The 20,272-nt window shown below is 38.6% G+C and overlaps 1 protein-coding gene across 2 annotated transcripts; it reads left to right on the top strand.

Annotated features, from left to right (window-relative positions):
* The first annotated feature begins 1,445 nt into the window (after positions 1 to 1,445).
* Positions 1,446 to 19,660, top strand: HACD1 (3-hydroxyacyl-CoA dehydratase 1). Of its 2 annotated transcripts, none has more exons than XM_036406250.2 (7): positions 1,446 to 1,692; positions 5,797 to 5,914; positions 7,122 to 7,140; positions 7,228 to 7,310; positions 10,048 to 10,169; positions 12,416 to 12,594; positions 14,064 to 19,660. In XM_036406250.2, the coding sequence occupies exons 1-7, from the start codon at positions 1,562 to 1,564 to the stop codon at positions 14,144 to 14,146; spliced, it is 735 nt and encodes a 244-aa protein (XP_036262143.1). In that variant the 5' UTR covers positions 1,446 to 1,561; the 3' UTR covers positions 14,147 to 19,660. The 2 variants fall into 2 exon arrangements, with proteins under 2 accessions (XP_036262143.1, XP_036262144.1); XM_036406251.2 differs by having other exon boundaries at positions 1,447 to 1,692; positions 7,222 to 7,310.
* The last annotated feature ends 612 nt before the right edge of the window (positions 19,661 to 20,272 follow it).

The raw sequence follows: 20,272 nt of genomic DNA on the forward strand, positions 1-20,272 counted from the left end.
AATGAATTCCTAAATTTGACAAAATCAAATGAGAAAAAAACCACCTTGCTCATAACATGTGGTTAATTTTTGATGTCTCTTTCCAGACTACATTGTCAAAGCCAAAAATTAGAATGGTTTGAAGAAAGAGGAATTCAAGTGGAGAAAACGTGTAAGTAAGATAGCAGGAATATCCAGAATTAAAATAATAAATATTGAAAATATTTTTGAAAACTAAATTTTAAACCAACTTATAGCTGTCACATTGAGATGACATGTAGGCTCAGATTAACCTGTATTGGCAAAAATTTCTGAGTTGGGTCATTCAATCCTGTGTGTAAATTCTTTGTCTTGATTTTTTAACTACAGGATTCTCAGACTGGATTATATTTATTTCTTGAACACAAAAAGCAGCTGTGTATGTGTAATATTGGTACCTAGTGTAATCTAAGAACATATATAATGTGCTCTTTTGCCAACTGCTCATTTTGTACATTATACATTTGCTGTTGCCAGTGGGTGTGGGCTTTGAGGCTGAAAGATGAACATCTGCTTGTGTGCTTGGTGAGTAGGGGGAGACTTAGGTTTTGTTTGGCACATCTGCTTATCTTTACATGAAGACCCTCAGCCTGAGACATCCCATCCCATTCTAAAGTAGATAGACTTGGACTCTTTAAATTCTGCTGAACAAGTAGCATTTCAAAGATATTCTGACCCAGATTTTGAATTCTTCTGTCTGTATATGCCTGTGTCTGAGGTATTTGGGCTGAGAGGTCATGGTCACCATGCTTAGCTGTGGAAATGAGGAGCCTGCATCCCCAAACTAGCAGAGACAGTGTCAGGTGTCAGGATAGTGGGTGCAGCCCACACTTTTGAAGCATCATGTCACAAGTCAGGCTAAGGCTGTCCCCCTTCCAGAGGCAGTCCCAGCAATGCTACCTGTGCTGGTTTAGCTTCCCTTTGCACTTGCACAGAGAGCCGACATTTACAAGGTAACTTGCATACTCAAATCTCATCCTTCAGTCTGCCACCTGGTGCTCTTCAAGCCCTTGGAAGAAATTTCCCCTTCTCAGGTGGGAGCCTTAGTGTTCCTCATGTATTGAGGGTGGTATTTATAGAGACCTACTAGACTGTCACCCTGGTCACCCTGGCAGGTGGCTGTTTGGCCTCTGAGATGGGGGCCTGGGCATATTCCCATCAGTCGGTCTCTGGCCACACTCCCAGGTGTTCCCAGTCTCAGACACCTATTTCTGTGTTTCCAAGAACTGCGCTATTTTCTGTCACCTTTTCTGAGGTGGGCTGTTCCCGCTGCTGGTGCCTGACGCCAGGTACCATCCCACCAGGATCTCCCCGCCGATGGAGGCTCACCCGCCCCCGCAGGCTCCGGCTGACCCGGGGAGCCCCGCGGCGCGGAGGGAGGAGCGCGCAGGGCCATGTGAGCCGCTGGCGGCGGCGGCGGCCCTCGGGGAAGACAGATGGGGTGAGAGACAGCGCCCGGTCCGGCTGTCAGCGCGGCCCCAGCCCCGCCGCGGAGGGAGCCCCTCCTCCCCGCCGTGCGCGCCGCGCTCCCGGCCGGGGAACCATGGCGTCCAGCGAGGAGGACGGAGGCGGCAACGGCGCGGTGGAGGAGAAGGAGAACGGCAAGAAGAAGAAGAAGCTGGGCGTCCTGGCCACGACATGGCTCATCTTCTACAACGTCGCCATGACCGCGGGGTGAGCGGGCGCGGGCGGCGCGGCGCCTCCGCGGGCGCGGCGCGGCCGGGGCGAGGCGGGGGCCCGGCGGGGCCGGGCGGGAGAGCCGGGACGCGGGGGAGCCGCCGGCAGCGGGGCTCTCCTCGCCTGCCGAGCATTGCCTAATACGGTGCAGCGCTGCCGGCCGCCGGCGCGTCACCCCGCGCCCGCCGCGGAGGTTAAGTATAGCCGGGACCGGAATGCCGGGCGGGGGAGCCGCGTCCCGCGGAGCGGCCTCCCGGATGCGGACGGGGCTGCCGGGCGCCCGCGGGGAGCCGACAGCGCTCCGCGGTGCCCCGGGGGCTCCAGGGCCGGGGTCCCGTGAGGGGCGGGTGGGTGCGCCCTGGCTGCGAGCGAGCAGAGCCCGCCCCGGCTGCCCGCAGGCAGAGCTGTCCAAAGCCAGCCCGGCCCGCGGGCAGGAGCGATGAGCGGGGACCGGGGGAGACTGAACAGTAGCCCAGGAGGTTCCTTTGAGCTTGTGCTCCGTGCTGCGAGGCTTTGCTGTGAGGAAAGAGGGTATTTATTTTGAATAACAGATCATAAGGGCAGTCAGGTTCATGTTGTTAGTGCTCGAAGCACGTATTCTCACTTCTTGAAAATTTTCACTGTTCACTAACTCCTGGGGGAAAAAAACTCAACCTATTCATTTCCGCATGTTTAAAAGAAAGCTAAGAATGAAAAATTTACAACTTCTAGTGTGATATTCATCATGAGAATAGTTTTACGTTGGTTACTAATGGGTGGTCTCACTGCCCTTTGAATCCCGTAGAGTAAACTTAACACGCCGCAGTTGAGGCAGGAGCTCAAGCACTGCTGGAGAAAGCCAGGAATGTGATCGTAATGGCTTTCTTCTCACTAGCAACTGTGAATCTTGATTATTTATTAAAGTCTGTTCATATATTACTGCAGCACTTTTCGAAAAGTGCTTTTACGTGAGGTTAATGTTACCTCATTGAATTACCAGTCTTGTGCTCCATGTGTGAATTTGCTAATGAACACTGACTCTTGCCACTGACTTTTATATGTCTCTAAAAGATTATCGAACCGTATTAGTTTTGACCTTAGGTGCTGCATCAGTATCTCCCACTTCCTTCTCTCTCATTTTCCATTAATATCAAAAGAAATTAGGACACACAAAATTGGATTTTTTTATGTGGAAACAGAAAAAAAAAAAGAGGTTGGAATAAATTCTTATAATCATTTATGGGTACAATTTAAGAGAAAAATACATATTTGAAATACAGGTATACTGAACCGAGACACTACACAGGATAAATATTTAACTAGAACAGCATATTTGTCCAGTTGTCCAGGTGGTAGTGCAATATATCAAAATGTTTCTGGAGTTTTAACAAACTAATGCATAACTACATGTTAACAACCATTCTAATAAAAAAACCTGCAGCTTATCTTTCTTTCTAAACAGATTTAAGGGACTAAAATGACAGATCAATACTCAGTTTTGTTGAAAGTCCCAACTGAGATGCTGCCTTTATTACAGAAGGTGTTTTCCATTTCCTGGTGATTTGTAATAATCAGTACGAGGACTTTCCTGAGATCCAAAGTCAAAGCCATGGACAGCTGAATAAATCTATCTACAGAAATTTATGTCCACATAAAAAATCCTTTAAGAAAAACACACTTGCCACCTTTGATTCTGAGTGTAGTCCAAGATTACTTCTCTCTGCAATGCTTATGCTTTGGTTGTGGAATGAGATGCAGAAAATGCCTTGTTAGGTTAAATATATTATGACTTCTCAGTCTAAGTCACATACAGAGCTGTTGCTGCCACATTTGTGCTGCCAGCTGGATGTAAACTCACCATCACCTTCCTCTTGTCAAACACCTCACTGTAAAACGGGGCAGCTCCACTGTGAAAGACTACCAGTGATATTCCAGTAATTCCTTGTTTCCACAGTGGTTGGAGACAACCAGAAATAAATGCACTCATATTTAAAATCCGATATAAAATCTAAGTAACACTTGCAGAGGAAAACTTTGGAGCGCTGACAGATCAGATTCACGGGCTTAAAGTAGAAGGGATCAAAGAGGGGAATCATTCCTGCTGTGTGGGGAAGCCTGACTAACTCCATGTGAGTTTGAAATGCTGTCATGAAGTGCTGGAATGGGGCACACCAAGTGCCTGCATAGCAGAGGCCGCCGTGCGTAGGGAGCTGTAGAGGGGCTGACACTGACGTCCGTGCCGTGCGAGGTGAGCCAGGAGCTGTCAGGATCCAGGCACAGTGGGTCTGACCAAAGATTACTGTTTCCAGGTACCCTGTTTCCAGTGCTGGCCTCTACCTTATGCTCAGGGAGGGCTACAAGAGGATGAGTTAAATATTTGTCATTATGTAAATATTTCTCTGAATGTTTATAATCTCTCTGAATCTGTCTCTGTATTTCTGAAGACCTTCTGCTTTGTCACCTGGGCCCTACCTTAGTCAGAGTTCATGTTGCTGCAGAATATACTTGCCATGGCTTTGTGGAGAATGAAAGGACTGAGTAATTGTTCCCAGCAATTTCAGAGAAGACATTAAACTAAAATTTTTGTCATTTTTGATTTTTATTTTTACCTCTCCAAATAGCCATCCATAGCTCTTGCTATGCCTATGTCTATGTTAAAGAATTTTTGTACTTAGTTTCTTTGGATTGAAACCTGAAGTTTTCAGGCTTCTTGCTAATGTGATGTTTTAAGAACAAAGGTCTGAAAGGCTGAGAGAGTTGGGTTTTTTCAGTCTGGAGAATGGAAGGCTCCAGGGTGACATAATTTCAGTTCCTGAAGGGAGCCCACAAGAGAGCTGGAGAGGGACTTTTCACAAGCGCCTGTAGTGATAGAGACTATCACAAGAATAAGGTATAATGGGTTTGAACTGAAAGAAGGCAGGTTTAGATTTGATATTGGGAAGAAATTCTTTACTCAGAGGGTAGTGAAGCACTTGTAGAGGGTGCCCAAAGAACTCCTGGATGCCCCATTCCTGGAAGTGCTGAAAGACAGGTTGAATGGGGCCCTGAGTGACCTTGTCTAGTAGAAGGTGTCCCTGCTTGTGGCAGAGGGGGTTGGAACTAAATGATCTCTAAGGTCCATTCCGACCGAATCAATCCCATGATTAAGGAAAATATAGTACACTGTTTTGAAAATCCTTATTATATAAAAATGGGTTTATTACATGGAAGGAATTCCTCATGCCTTGGATTATTTTACAGAGTCTGGTCATGTGGTGGGATCAACCCACAATTTAGATGTTTATTTTTTATCTCAATTTCCATTCTAAATCTCAATTTAAATTTTATGTCAAATTCTACTATGATTAAAAGATACTGTTACTTTTTCTTTCTTTACATTGGAAGGGTTATTAGTTGGCATCATTGTTCAGTTTCCTAAAAAAAACCAAAATAAATTTATCCAACACCCTCAAATGTGCTAGTTACATATGTTTCTTGAGGTCAGGAGCATAGAACATCCATCTTTCAGCACTTTGGAGTCTGATTTTTAAGTCAACTTTTAAAACACTTCTCAACACTTTGGAAAACGTAATTATAGTGGTACCTTTGTTTGGACAATCACAAACAAGAGCATTAAAATCACTAGTCAGTCCTGAAATCAGTGAGTTGAGAGGCCATGAAAAATGTAAAACTGACGTGAATAAATTCCAGTCCTTTACTTTGAGAAACTTGCAACTCAAACAGTGACTTCAGTGCCAAGCTCACCATGTGGTTTCAAATAACAGTATTTAATAGTCAAGATGCATGAGGATTTAATAGATACATAAAAATTTACATAAAAATATGTAGTCACTGCTGGAGAAAAGTCTGATGGATGGGTGGTTTTGGGGGGTTCCCTCAATTCAGTCAGTCTTCAGAAGGCAGCAAGTTATTTTCCATTATTTTCCAAGTAAAGAGATGAGTGTAATGTTTACATAATATTATATACTATTTATGTCTAAAGATATTTTTTGATGATCTAAGAACATTGACAAGTGAAGAATCAAAGTTAACCTGTGAAGAAAAATACTACTAAATTATTTACGATGGATGGATATTTTTAGAATTCTAATTTGAAATGTATCCATTCTCTTTCTTTTATAGGTGGCTGGTATTAGGTATTGCCATGGTGCGGTTTTATATACAGAAAGGAACACATAGAGGCTTATTCAGAAGCGTTCAAAAGACGCTTAAATTTTTCCAGACATTTGCTTTGCTTGAGGTAAATTTTAAACCTTAGTTTGCTTTACTGGATGCTGCATATCATAGACCAAACACATTATTATCCTGAATTTAAAATAAGAATATTATATCAGTTCTAAAAGTCCTTTTTACTTTCTTATTTAATGAAGTTTTGGGGGTGGGAAAAGGTGATTACTTGAAACAAATCAGCATGTGGTTTTCAGACCTAATTCTTATATTTCTTTAAATCAGTGCCTGGGAACTGCTTTGATTTGAGAGTCTTTAATGCAAAAGGCAAAATCTTGCAGGCATTACAGCCAGCAGATCAGCCCTCTAGTGTAGTAGATATCACCATCTCAGAGATTGAATATATATAAAGAATATTTTATTTATACTGGACTTACTATCCTTCTGTGCCTTTCCTGCTTGTGCTTATTTCAAGACAGGATTCACGCACCCCATATAATCCATTGCTACAGGGGTCTGTTCAAGATTTGCAAAGTATTCTTTAAGTAATACTTTTGCAAACTGTGCACTAGTGGTCTCAGTTCTGGTACATCTGTGGAATGAAGCTTTATTGCTGGGTTTATGGAGCACTTGCAGTTCTTTCCCAGGCACAGCAAAGAATGTCTATCTACATTTTAATTTTTTTTTCTCAATCTGCCTACAACATCTCTAGTTCAAACAACTGTTAAAATCATGTCAGCTGCATATAAGCTTTTGTGCTGTTAAACTTTCACTGTAATTCTATTCAAACCTGCCAAAATTATGAAAAGCACTTCATTTGCTAAACATTACTGACCAGAAAATACATTGTATCTAAAGATTCATAGCTGTCATTGACAAAAGCATATTAATATTATTAATCTGTAATAAATGCAGAATATTTTAAAATTGTTGTGTGTTTAGCGTTCATTATGTGGCTTCCTCTACACTGTCCTGTAAAATTCTTCTTTGAATAAGGTAAAGGAAGAGAAGCTTACTAGTTGAATAAAATGCTTTGTAAATATCTAAATGTCTAATATTTACAATTAAATTGAATGTCTTTAATGTATTTGCACAGCTCAGATATTGAGACCATCGCAATACTTATTGCCAGGGCTCTGCCATGTATTTCTTTTTAAGACTGTTAGTGGGAGACAAAAACCAGAATTGAGCCTAGGTTTATATTAATATCAAAAGGCCATGTTTATAGGGTAACTAGTAACATGCCACACATCAGTAACCTCTGACATTTTTATTTACAGGTAATCCACTGTGCAGTTGGTGAGTTCTTTGTTTTAGTTTCTCCTGTAGCTAGTTAAAACATGAATTGTGGAGCAGAGATAACATGTTTCTCTTTTTAAGGAATAGTTCGCACATCTGTGCTTGTGACTGGGGTCCAAGTGAGTTCCAGAATCTTCATGGTGTGGTTCATTGCACACAGTATAAAACAGGTATGTGTCTGAGCAAATTATGTTTTGATTGCTTTTAAGGAGAAGCTATTACTACAGTTCTCATTTCACAAGGAAGACCAAGCTAAAAATGAATTCTATTCCTGTAGAGAATGCTTACATATTTGAGTGCAATTTTGGAAGTTAGGGTTACAAAATAGAATTTGTGTGATTCTTGCCAGAAGACAGAGTCTGGGTCATAGCTGTGAATCAGCAGTGTTTTCAGCATCGTGCCCTCTGTGGTTTGCCTAAATGAAATCAATGACTACTCCTATTATTTACAAGCAAAACTACCCTAGTGTTAACAGTTCCCTTTCAAAAATTTTAATTAGCACTTGCTGAATTAATCTAAATAAAAGGTAAATTTATGTCTTTAAATCTGTCTTGAATTCACGTGGATAAACATGGTAGCAATTTTGCTATTTTTTTAGAAACCTTCTCAAAATTTTAATGTAATGGTAATCTGTTAAGATTGTTAATTTGATGACATCCAGTGTGTCACAATGGCACTTAAGGACCTGTGTAAATGACAATGGTTATTTGCCTGGCTTTGGGCAGCTGTTGTAAGGTTAGTGATCCATTAGTAGAATGAAGCAAGCAGTTCACAACTAGTAGGTAAGGACATCAGGTTCAATTTGTGAGGTGTGCTTTCTATGAAAGGTGTATAAAAAACTAAGTGATAGGTTTTGAGCTCCTGAATGTCTTCAGAACTTGAAAAGCTGAGCCATTAAACTGTCTCACCAGCAGATGGCATAGGCCTTTCTGCAGATGAATTATCCTAGCACCTGCCTCAGTTATCAAATCTTCATTTCAGTTCACAAGAGACTTGTTTTCTACACTGCATCTTTTCCTTTGACATGGAATAAATTAAATAGGGTTTTCATAAGGTTAATTTTTTTGTTCTTCTTTTTTCTTGTTGTTGTTTGTTTTTTCAGTTTGATTTGGGGTTTTTTGGTTTTGTTTTAGTTTGGTTTAGTTTTTTTTTCTTGTAAGCTAACTTTTTATGTTTTTCTGTAAGGCAAAATGTCTCAAAGATTAACAAGATTCTTATATTGAATATCTGCACATGAGCTGGACTATAGCACTGCATTTTGCCTTTTTTACTATCTGCAGTGGACTAAATCTTAAGCATATCCAGAAATTTCTTTTATTTCCTCTATCTACACTACTGTAGGCCAATCTGTGTCCAAGAAGAAATACATTTGAGTGTATGTCTGATTGTATTTCACGCTGTTATTGCTTAGCAGGCATGAATGTTCAGGGTCACTTTAGGTGGTGAGAGGCACGTCAGTGATAATAGCCAGAGCCAGACCTCCCCACTTGACTGCAGATTTGCAAGGCAGCAGATAGGAATTCTCTGCATACTTATTTAAAGCTCTTCTGCTTGGATTTAGCACTGTGACATGAATCCAAGTTTGAGTTATCAATGTTTGTCTCTAATTGCATGAGGCAAAGAACAGCCTAATTCTGTCTTTACCTTTGCTTATTTGTTTGGGTGTCTTTGCACTTCAGTTGCTGCTATTTGTTTGTGATTTTGGTGCTATTTTTGTCTCCATTTTCTTTATGATGTTGGTGAGATCCTTCTGCTAAAATTGCACCTTCTTTGACTGACACATTGAGGGTGTGATTTTATGAGCACTTATAATTCTTTTTGACTTTTGTCAGAGTTGTGGATTTTCAGCATCTTGGAGATATATTAAGCTTTGTCACCAAGTTGCATTTTATTTTGAAAAATCATTTCCCTCTTTTATAATTTTAACAAAACTTGTGTTGCTTTATTCTATTTCACAGACATCCCTGGAGCTTTTCAGACTTCATAGAAGTGTAGAAGTGTATTACAAAATTCCTCCCCTCTTAAAGGAAAGAAAATTACTTGTGTGTAATTTTTCCTCACAGAAGGTAGTGTTTGTAATAGATCCCCAGATGCCTTCTCTGTATTTGGGGACTTTTGTTTATTTGTTCACTCAGAGTGAAAAAGAACTGGTGTTTTGAAACAGCAGAGATGTGCTACTTACTGATGAGGCAGTTTAATGACTCAGAACTTAAATCTTACATGGGATTGTTGAGTGAGTTTACCCAAAGCTCCTGATCTACCAACTACTCTTCATTTAGTGAGCCATCTGGGCTCCAGCTCCTTAACTATCTTAGAGCTCCCTGAAGTCTGCCAACCTTGATCTTCTCTGACCAAGTTCCAGTTAGTAGGTTATATAAAGCAATTCCTTTTGTCTAAAGTTTCATGGAGATGTGCATTATATATTGAAGAAGAAGCAAGATGAAAAGTAAGAGAAAATCTAAGAAATGGAGTAGTGAAATGCAGAATGATTAAAAAGTGATTATGAGAAGAACATACCTTCTGTAGCATTTTGTTGTTCTTGCTGTTTTGAGGAGGCAAAACATAAACAAGTAGATAAACCAAAAATAGAAGAGGGATAGTTAGATAGTCTAGTGGAATGTAGGTAGAGAACACAGAGGAAGAATAAGTATAATTATAGGGCTTTATATTTTGATATTTGCATAATGGAGGAAGATTGCTCAGTTGATAAGTGTCTGTGTGTTAGTAATCACATATGATAATGAACTGTACATGGTCATAGTTTCAGCATATCACTTTTGTGCCAAAATTGTCTTTCTTTACAAGGTATTAGTTCTGTTCTATATATCTTAAAGAGAAGTCTGTTGCAGTTTGCACAGAAAAGAAGCCTAAGGATGAAGAAAATGTTGGTTCTTTATACTTCTGCAGATCCAGAATGAGGAGAGCGTTATTCTTTTTCTGGTCGTATGGACTGTGACAGAGATTACTCGATATTCCTTCTACACATTCAACCTGCTCAACCATTTGCCATACTTCATTAAATGGGCCAGGTGGAGATGTCTTGCACTTGAGTTTCTTATGGTTCTGTGCATGTTGGTTTCACGCATGCTGAACTAACACACAGGAGAGCAGATGTTTGAGCTTTGGTTATGTGTCAGCAAAGTGCAAGTCAGTTACTGTCTGTATTTGGGATCGTTGCTGCTTGGTTTAATATGTTAAAATATTTTAGCTGAGGTTTATGGAGTATGGTTTTTTCTTTGCTTTCTGTTTCTCACAGTTTGAACTCTGCTTTCACTTACTCTAATTTTTTTTTCATTTACTCTAATTTTTTTCTCTATCTTTTTAATTTTATCTCATCTTTTAATTTGCAGTATGACTGTTTACGATGCTCTGAATACAGTGCCCAAAATTAAGCACCTGTGCTAGTCTTTGTGGATGTTAGTTTTTTGAAAATGGGGGAGCTGTTATCATTCAATCTGTGTTATTACTTTATAAGAAGTTCTGCTTTATCAGAGCTTTTGTAAGATTATATCCATGTAGTGAAGTTAAATACTGACTTAGTTTAGGCCACAAAAATTAAGTTCCAAAGCAAAACTGTCTTGATTTTGAAGCATTCTTAAGGTTGGCCACTAGATCACATACACTACAGAGACTGTGTGTGTTTATCAGGAGACTTGACTGGAATAGTGTTCTATGTAGTCATTATTTGAAAAATACATGTAAGGCAGACTTATTATGTTAGAAGAAGAATATCTAACCTACATTCAGTACAGGTGACTCTTATGTAAGAGAGTTTGTTTGTTATGTTCCTTTATTTTCGTTTTGTAGATAATGCAGGTTTGAGGCTTCTAATGCGCTTCTTTGATATGTCTGATATTTATGTCCATTCTTGTAAAACATTTCCTTTTGCTAGTGCCTAAGTGAGAGACTACTTTAAGCACTAAATGACAAACTTAAAGATAGCCAGATTGGCTATCATCAGTAGTTTTTTTACAGACTTCAGAAAGAGAAATGCACTCAGAACAAACTACATTGACAGATAATAATTTTTGCCATCAGGTCAGTGTGCCTTAAAATAACAGAATTTTGTTTCCTTAATATACACAGTAGGGAAAACCAACATTCTCACTGAAAAGGCATATGGTGAAATATTAATATAAATAAAACATTTGAAAATATGTTATTTTTTCATAGAGTCTAAAATATCCCTTCAAGATTTATGGATAAACAAATACCACAATTGGGCATGAATTCAGTACCAAGAGAGATGGAATTTCTGATCTTTAGCTTATAACTGCATAGAGAAAAACAATATGAAGCAATATGTAAGGTATTAGTTCCTTCATATCTAATCTACATTCTTCTCAGTGCTGCCAAGCAATAGGACAGGAGGCAAAGGGCAGAAACTGATGCACAGGAAATGCCACCTGAACATGAGGAAGAACTTCTTTACTGTGCAGGTGACCGAGCACTGGAACAGATTGTCCAGAGAGACAACCCAGTGTCTCCCTCACTGGAGATATTCAAAGCCCATCTGGACACAATTCTGTTCCATGTGCCTTAGGATAACCCTGCTTGAGTGGGTTGGGACCAGGTGACTCATTGTGGTCCCTTCCAACCTGAACTATTCTGTGATTCCCCTCATCTGTGAGTCTTCTAAGCCCTTCTGCTTCTAGGAGGATTTCATGCTTATTTGCTGCTGTTTTGGATCTTATTTCTTTTGGTCAGGGAGTGCACATTGTACCTTTGTCTCTGTGTGACAGCTCTCATTGCTGTTCCCTATATGAACTGGAGAATTGTTCCATAGGAGAGCCTGCATATCCATGGTGCACTGTGTGAAAGGACAGCACATAACCTATTGATTACGATTTTCATTTTGTCACTGCCTGTGTGGCCTTTGGCATTCAAACCACATTTTCTATCAACTGGATGCTTTGCCTTTTATTTGAACATCATCTCACTTTAAAATGGATCTGATAAGTTTCTGGCACAGTAATTTTCTTCTCATTATTGGAGGCTAAAAATTTGAGGGTTGTTCTATTAGAAAGAGATACAAACGTTCTGATGCTTCACTGTTTTTAAACAAGGCACTGAGGAATGCATTCTCTTGTCAATCTAAGCAACTCTACTGAAAGTAACTGAAACTGATATTTTATGTAAAGTCAGGATGTGATCCCTGATTCTGGTGCAGGAACTACTTTAATACATTTCTGTGCCACTAATAACAAGAGAAAATTTTAAGTTTATGGAGTGTTTCTCACAAGGTTTTTTTTATTATTATTATTTTTCAATGCAGATACAACTTTTTTATCGTTTTGTATCCTGCTGGAGTTGCAGGTGAACTGCTAACCATATATGCTGCTTTACCCTACGTGAAGAAAACAGGAATGTTTTCACTGAGACTTCCCAACAAATACAACGTCTCCTTTGACTACTATTACTTCCTTATTATTGTCATGTTCTCCTATGTGCCATGTAAGTACTGTTTAACTGTAGAAACATTTTAACATCATAAAAATAAATCCTCAGCAATGCTATAAAAACTACCTGTATTAAAATTTGCTGAACACTTTCTACTGTAAGAGCCTGCTTTCTGTTGTTCCAAGCTTTATGTGCTTTAATTGGTTAGGCTGAAATTTTCTGTCCTGTTACCTGCTTAGGAAGATAATCTGTCTTAAAATTTTCAATGAACGTGCTAAAATTATTTCTCAGACTTGGACGAAGTAAGAAAAGTTGCTGCTTACACGCAGATATGTCTGTAACTGTGTCCCTGGGACTTTCTAGTGCCTCTCCCACTTTGAAATAATGACTTTAAATGGTTCTGCAAGTTGTGCCAGAGATTTGCTGTGGCTTTTTACTACTAATAACCATTTACCTTGGAAAAACCATCATTCAAGCATGCTCAGGAAAAACTTGAAGCAGTATTCTCTAAGATTTCATTTTCACAGAAATCAATCCCACTCCCCCCCCAAACCTCTCTGAACATCTGCAGTCCCTGGTTTAATCAGTTTGCCCTTGTACTTATGCATGCCAGAAACCATGGAGGCAACAATAGAGAGAGTATCTTATTTGTCTTTCACTTCCAGTGTTATCTCCACTGCTACCTAAGCAGTGAAGACAAGGAGAAAGCAACCTGATATACCAGATATTCCACCATGAATAGGGCTAGACCAAACTAGGCAAATGTAATATTTTAGATAATATTAATGATAGAATATATAATATTTTAAAATACATTTTAAGTACATTAAGGCAGCAGATTAGAGAGAAATTGAAAAGCAGGAAAACTGAAATTAAAGGGTCTGTGATATGCGTTCATGAAAGGTATTCATTTGAGAAGGCAGCATTCAATATGGACTTTTACAATATGAACACACACTTAAATTTTTGGTTCCAAGAAGTCGTGAAGGCCAACAAGAGGGTTTTATGTCAACAAAAAATATTCTAAGGTGTGGTAACTTACTAACAGTTTTACATCTGTTTATATAACAATACTTCAGGAATAAACCCAGTTTTCTAGCCATTAAATATAAGGATCAACTCTGTCAGTAGGACAGTAATATAATAGATGACAGAGGACAGCAAAGAGGGATCTCCTAACTTCGGACTTGAACAAATGGGGTAACTTTGTATCCTCCTCCAAGTCTTCAAAAATGCTTAGGACAGATTTGAAATTATCAAGCACTACCAGAATGTGGTTAAATCCTGTTTCTACAAGGAAACTGTTGAGTGAAGTTCCTTGAACACAGGGTATTATAATTTGACTAATTATTGTTTTTTAAATCACTGCAATGTGCATGATTTGTTATTATTCACCTTAATCAACTCAACCACTGTGTGCCATAATTTTTACTCAGTTCATCATTCTGTAAAATAGTGGTTTTCCATTATGTGATCTGTTGAATTTTTCCATCTAATTTGCTTTCTCTTATGCTTTGATCAAGTATTTCCACAACTGTACTTCCACATGCTGCGGCAGAGAAGAAGGGTGCTTCATGGAGAAGTGATTGTGGAAAAGGACGATTGAATCAAGCTGTGTAACCATGGTGCTTTCAGTGGAAAGGAAAAGAAGAGAGGGTAAAGACCCAAAACTTCCTCTGATTTTTCTGAGTCCAAGTTTTAAAACATGGAACAAGAATAAACAACTGTGCCTGTGCCTGTGGACTGTATTATTTTTGCAATTAATATCTTTTGAGACCTACCTTTTCATCCTCAGATTCACTTTGGTTTTTAATTGTTCATTTCTTCAAAGAAATATTTTCTTATTTTCAATAGGTTGATGAGTAGCTTTAAGAATTAGAATAGCTGGCTGCTGTGCCTTCTGTTCTCAAAGTTCTGTAATGACCTGTAATCATTATCAAGAACAGAAGAGTTGATAAGTTGTACTGAAAGTGAGTCTTCTGGAAATCAGAGTGTAAATTAGGTAATGATGTTTTTCATAGACTAGGTGAATTGAATGGTATTTAAGCTTTATATTAAGTAATACCTTTCCAATTATAAGTACTGTAGCACGTTGTTTAACATTTTTTGAATTACAGTATCCCATGCAGAATTCCAGAAGGACTTTTGAAAAGAGTTGAATTCTTGATTGTCAGTGCAAATTTAGACCTCCCTGTATTTTTTATTTGTAATTTGAAAGATACTTAGGGTAATAGATATAATATTAACTGGTTAAAAGTTTGTGCTGAGGAGAAGACAGGTTGTGCCTTCCTTTCTCTAATCAGTGGCTAGAATGGGACTCCTTTGCAGAGCAAAGCTGATTGTCAGCATGTTTGCTGTTCTACATTTAAGTATGTATGCAGAAAAATCAGTATTGCATTGAAAATCTGTAGCTATGGTGAGATATTTGACTTCTTTTCAATAGCTCAAAGGGATAAAATATATTTAAAATATAATCTTAAAATATAAATTGTGCTTTGATTCATCCCACTGGGCAATTTTAATTGCTCCCTCCCCATTAATTGTTTATACTGTGTTGACCTAATTCTATTTCATGTCTTCAATAATCTGCAGGAAGGATCTACAGTATATTGATAGAAGTTAGAGGTGATTTTATACTATATGATACTTAAGTGGGAGAGGTCCAACAAATTGGAAGATTTTGATCTAACAGCCTAGCAGATTCAGAGAAAAGGTGATGCATTTGAGGAAACTTGGATACTGAGTGAGAGAGAGAAGATTGAAACGTGGTAATGTGGTACGAAGCCTCGAAAACATAGGCAGCAAACCTGTCTTGTCTCTGGCTTCACTGATGTCAAAAGAAGCGTATGCATATGTGGAAGAGCTGCATCAGGCAGCTGTAAATCAGAATACTTGTGGTTGCTGAGGTAATTTCGGGAGTACAGTCTTAGGTTTTGGCTACCTCAGGGATGAAGAATTGGATAATCTTCTGAAAGCTCAGAGAACAATAACAAAACTAGTTGAAGTGAGAAGGAAGTCAGAAAGATTGAGTTGCTAATATGTGTAATTCTTTTTTCTATGATAAATACATGGAAGAGCTTTTCTAAGTATGGAGGTGTAGCTATGATGAATTTGGAACAAGGTAAAGTGCCAATGAATATCAGAAGAAAGGTCCTACTGATTAGATCAATTATGGAATGACACAGTAATGCTTATCAATGCACGCAGTGTCTTGGAAGGGTTTCAGTTAAAGTTGGCAAGAGATTGGACTACATATTTGAATAGGCAGTTTCCATTTTTAGCTTCAATGATACTGTGATAATACAGCTTTTTGAAATTTGTAGATATGCCAGAATAAGGTGTATCAAGTAATTTAATAAAAAAGCAAGGATTTGCTATATCCCTAACTTTTAAATTCCATGTTGTGCCTTGGATTTGTGATATTTATGTATGTCTTCATTACACGTAAACGAGTTTCCTTTTATGTGACAGGTGCATAGTGGACTTGAGACAGAACAGTTGTATTTCTTTAAATGTTAAAAGGTGTAATCTTTATATTCCTTAAATTTCACACACGGTGCTCTAATTTAACTTACTGCTTCTGTTTTATGTGCAGCTAAAATTATTAAAAGTTTAAAATATAAATTACATTTACAACACCGAATCACAAAATAGTTGTGTTACTATGTGTTCAGATTAGCAGTTGTATGTGTCCAACATTCTTTCAGTACTGTTTTATAAACTACGAGGAACATATTGGCAGTTTTGGGAAATATATCTCCATTAGCAAACAGAAGAGTGTGATGAAATATGAAAAACTAAGATTAGATTAAGTTCTGTGTCTCTTTTTACTGTCAGGGCAGCTCACTGAAGACCATAGCTATCAATTCATTGAAAATGCATGGATACCTAAGGATGTGATGTTGAAATCCTTGATCAGATGAGTGTATCCTGTAGATAGTATTCTTACTAAAGGAAATACTTGCACTATAAAAGTGTATTATATTTGTTTTCGTTGTGGCCTAAGGATATTATCATATGTTAATCAATGACCTATTTTTATATCCTTTTGTACATATGAAATGAAAAAAACCAATACTGTTTGCTACAATCTTGCTACTTCCATAAAGCAACAATGTACAAGGTAATGATACAATTTAAAACTGGATTTACAGCTACAAAACAGTCTTAGTAAATAATGCATTAATAAAAGTAAAGCTAAAATTTACTCACAGTATCACATTCAATGTTTCATTGACCAGAGAGATTGCCATGTAGATTAGTTTACATGACATTTACCAAAAAAAAGTAAGCAACATGTTCTTTTCTTCCTCCTTTTTTTGACTGAAACCTTTCACTGAAGCCTCCTTTTCACAGAATCAGTAAGGTTGGAAAAGACCTCCAAGGTCATCAAGTCCAGCCTTTGACTGAACACCACCACATCAAGTAGCACTAAGTGCCATGTCCGGCTGCTTCTTTAATGCTTCCAGGGGTGGTGACTCCACCGCCTCCCCAGGGAGCCAGTTCCAGTGCCTGACCAGCATTTCCATGGAGAAATTCTTCCTGATGTCCAACCTGAACCTCCCCTGACACAGCATGAGGCCTTTTCCTCTTGTCTGGTTGCTGGTTCTGTTAACATATCTTCTGAAACATAGTGAGAATTGCAGGTAAAACCTTCTTGCTATTGACTTCAGATGAGCTAGGATTTTATCCTAGGTAGCTATATTTCAATTTCAATATACCATATTGAAACATTTAATTAACCTGTCAAATGGACATTAAAACTTAAGTATGATTTTCATATGGTGCTCTCTTTCCAACTTCTTTTTTACATCTGTCTTTTTTCTTCCTCTCTGCATTATTCCTAGTTTTCTAAAGCATTTAAATCCTCCTGCTTATATAAGATTAGGAATGTATTCAAACATCAGCATCTCTAATGTTTTCATGTAGTCTTTCACAAATTGTCCTTATAAAGGTATTTTCTTACTTGTTCTATATAGGCCTTCTGAAATGAATTTATACAGAGCATGGCTTTATGAAACTTTTTGAATAGCAGCATAAAGAAATAGGGAGATTCCTTTTAATCAGGTGACTTTTCTTACTATTGGTAGAAACAGAAACCATCTTTTGTATAAACTTTACCTGAAAGCAGCTGGATTTCTTGAGGTTTTTCCCAGCATTCACATACTGTGAAAAGCTGTTTTGGGACAGATTGGGTTGTTTCACAGCTCAGCCCGGAATGTTTGGAGGTCAGATCCCAGCTTCAGGGCATGGGCAGCAGCAAAGAACATGGTGCTGAGGTATTGCATCTTCTGTGTTATCACTGAGGCCGTGGTGAGCAATAGCTGATAGATGTAATTTCTCCCACCCTGCAGGATGTGAGATGAGAGGAAGCTCAGTGTGCTGTCATTACTGTCTGCTGAGGGAGCTCAGGGGATCAGCTGGAGGGTCTCTGTGCACAGGGGGTGTTTTACAGAGAGGCTTTCCCACTCCACTCAGCTGTGGAGGCTAACAGGTTTGCTATCTGTTAGCCTGCATGTCTTGAGATATACAGGTCTGCCAGGATGGGCATGGCACACCAATCTCAACAGCTCAGTTCAACATAAACTGACTTGGAGAAATGGTGCAGGGTGCTGTTTCTCATTCCCATTGAACATAACATTTAGCCAGGTTCATGTTCATGGATAGATTGCAAGTCTAGTTAACAGAGAGATGCATGGTGACCTTTTCTGTGACCAGATGGAAATCTGTACATTTTAAATCTAGGTCTAGCTACTGCTCTGATTGTTGTACTCTTGGTCTTCACAGTAGCTTACTTCACTGGATATTAGGATATGTGTATGGTTACTCAATAAACCAGAATGAAACCAATTCACAATTGCTACAATAATTTATAATTTCAAATTAGTTTAAATGACGTAAACAGTTTTTGAATTGAGCTCTCGCTTAATCTGCCTCAGAAAGGAAAAGAAAGGAAAGTTAATACAAATAAATGTTCTGCACTAGGCAGTAGGGCCTCATAAATCAAAATATTCAGGCAGGCAAACGGGCTGCATTTCATACAGGATTTTTTAAGTGGGATTTTTTAAGAAAAAAAGGTGAAAGCTTTTCTGAAAATCAAAGTTTATTTCATAATGTATATTTTAAAATGTGCTGAGACTTACTGTATTATTTATTACCAGTTTACAATTTAAATTCGTGCTGAATCTGCAGTTTTTATAGATGATTAACTGTAGCCCATTAAAATGTTTCATTCTGTGTTTGTTACAATGTCTGTTAAAAGAACGAACTCCCCATTTTTCTGCAGAGCTCTGTGTTCTCTTGCTCAAGTGAGTTTCAGTATTGTTACTGCCTGCCATGCTTTGCCAGGCTGCTGAAGGGCAGGTTTCAGTGTGCCAAGGGCAGCTCCTTGAGCTTGCTTCCAGGAGGGCACAGCTCCACAGTGGATGGCACTCTCGGGTCGGTGTGGACTGGCACTCACCAGTGCCAGTCTGGGGTCTCGAGCGCCTTCAGGAGTGCCAGCTCTGCGATGTCCCCAGCTGATTCATCCCTATGGCTTCCCAGATGAACAGAACTCTTAGGTCACAAAAGCAAATCTGGCAAGTGAACTGAGAGCTGTGCTGAGAGAACTGCAGAGAACTGAATGTTGGCTGACTCCAGCCCTCTCGAGGAAGTTGCTGTCAAATTCACACCTGCAGCTGGTAGTGGCTGGTGATGTACAATACTTTCTGTGTCATGTTGTACCATCTGAAACATGCTGTCCTTTTATTCATACTCTCCTGCCTCTCTGTTTGGTCTTGAATGTATTTGAATGTCTTTTCAGTTTATGGCTTTGTAAAAGTGTAAGAGCAGAAAAATTTATCTAAGTGTATAGAATGTATACGTATAGAATTGTACTGCAAGTTTCTTAATAATGTAAATGCACTGCAACTGCTTATTATTATTATTTCTTCTAAAATGCATTATCATTAGAAGTTTACATGGACAGGAAAGCAACACAATATGATACTTCTAATAACTTACTTATTTGCAAGAAGTACAATTTTTTTTGATCTATAGATTCAGATATTTGTTTTAGTGCCTGTTAATTCTGTAGCACTGTAGAAATTAATCATCAATTAAAAGACGTATTTTAAACTTTGTTCTAGTTGATTTTTTAAATTTTTTTTAGCATGTAGAAGTCAGTTCCTATAAACATTCAGCATATTATACCACACTGGTACTGTCTACAAATAAGATACTTTTTTATTTAGAATTATTTCACAAATTATTGTGAGGTCCCCTGTGACAAATTAATCTTGAGGTCCCCTATTTACTCTTATCCAGACAGTTTTTTCATATTTCTTAAAATATATTCCATAAAAACCAGGTAGGTTTGAGTAGTAATAATATTGGTTTATCAAAGAAGAGCAGAAAACAGAGGGCATTCAAGAGAATACCAATATGTATGAAAAAAAATGCATTACAGTCATCCTGAAATAGATGTTCCAGTAGTAGATGTTTCAGTGTTTTGGAACAGGACTTTTTGGTGGTATTAACCTTTGAGAGGGGTGGAGGCAGAGAACATCCTCTGTCTGTCCTTTGCCATGTGACTAACAATGACATTGCAGCTATGAGGATTTCGTTGCCATGACAGTATGAGAAAGCAGTTTGTGAGCGTTCGCACCTACTTCTTTTGAATTAGGAATCAAGTGGTTGGAACCCCAAGGAGCTTAACTGCATATAAAGCTTAAATCCTGTTAGTCAGATGTAT

This window comes from Molothrus ater, chromosome 1, assembly GCF_012460135.2.
Source record: "Molothrus ater isolate BHLD 08-10-18 breed brown headed cowbird chromosome 1, BPBGC_Mater_1.1, whole genome shotgun sequence".
NCBI classification, from domain to species: Eukaryota; Metazoa; Chordata; class Aves; order Passeriformes; family Icteridae; genus Molothrus; species Molothrus ater.

Excerpts from the sequence above, each read along its gene's own strand:
- HACD1 (XM_036406251.2), top strand. The coding sequence starts at position 1,562 with ATGGCGTCCAGCGAGGAGGACGGAGGCGGCAACGGCGCGGTGGAGGAG. Across the intron at positions 1,693-5,796 it reads AACGTCGCCATGACCGCGGG|GTGGCTGGTATTAGGTATTG; the intron begins GTGAGCGGGCGC and ends TTTCTTTTATAG. Across the intron at positions 12,595-14,063 it reads CATGTTCTCCTATGTGCCAT|TATTTCCACAACTGTACTTC; the intron begins GTAAGTACTGTT and ends GCTTTGATCAAG.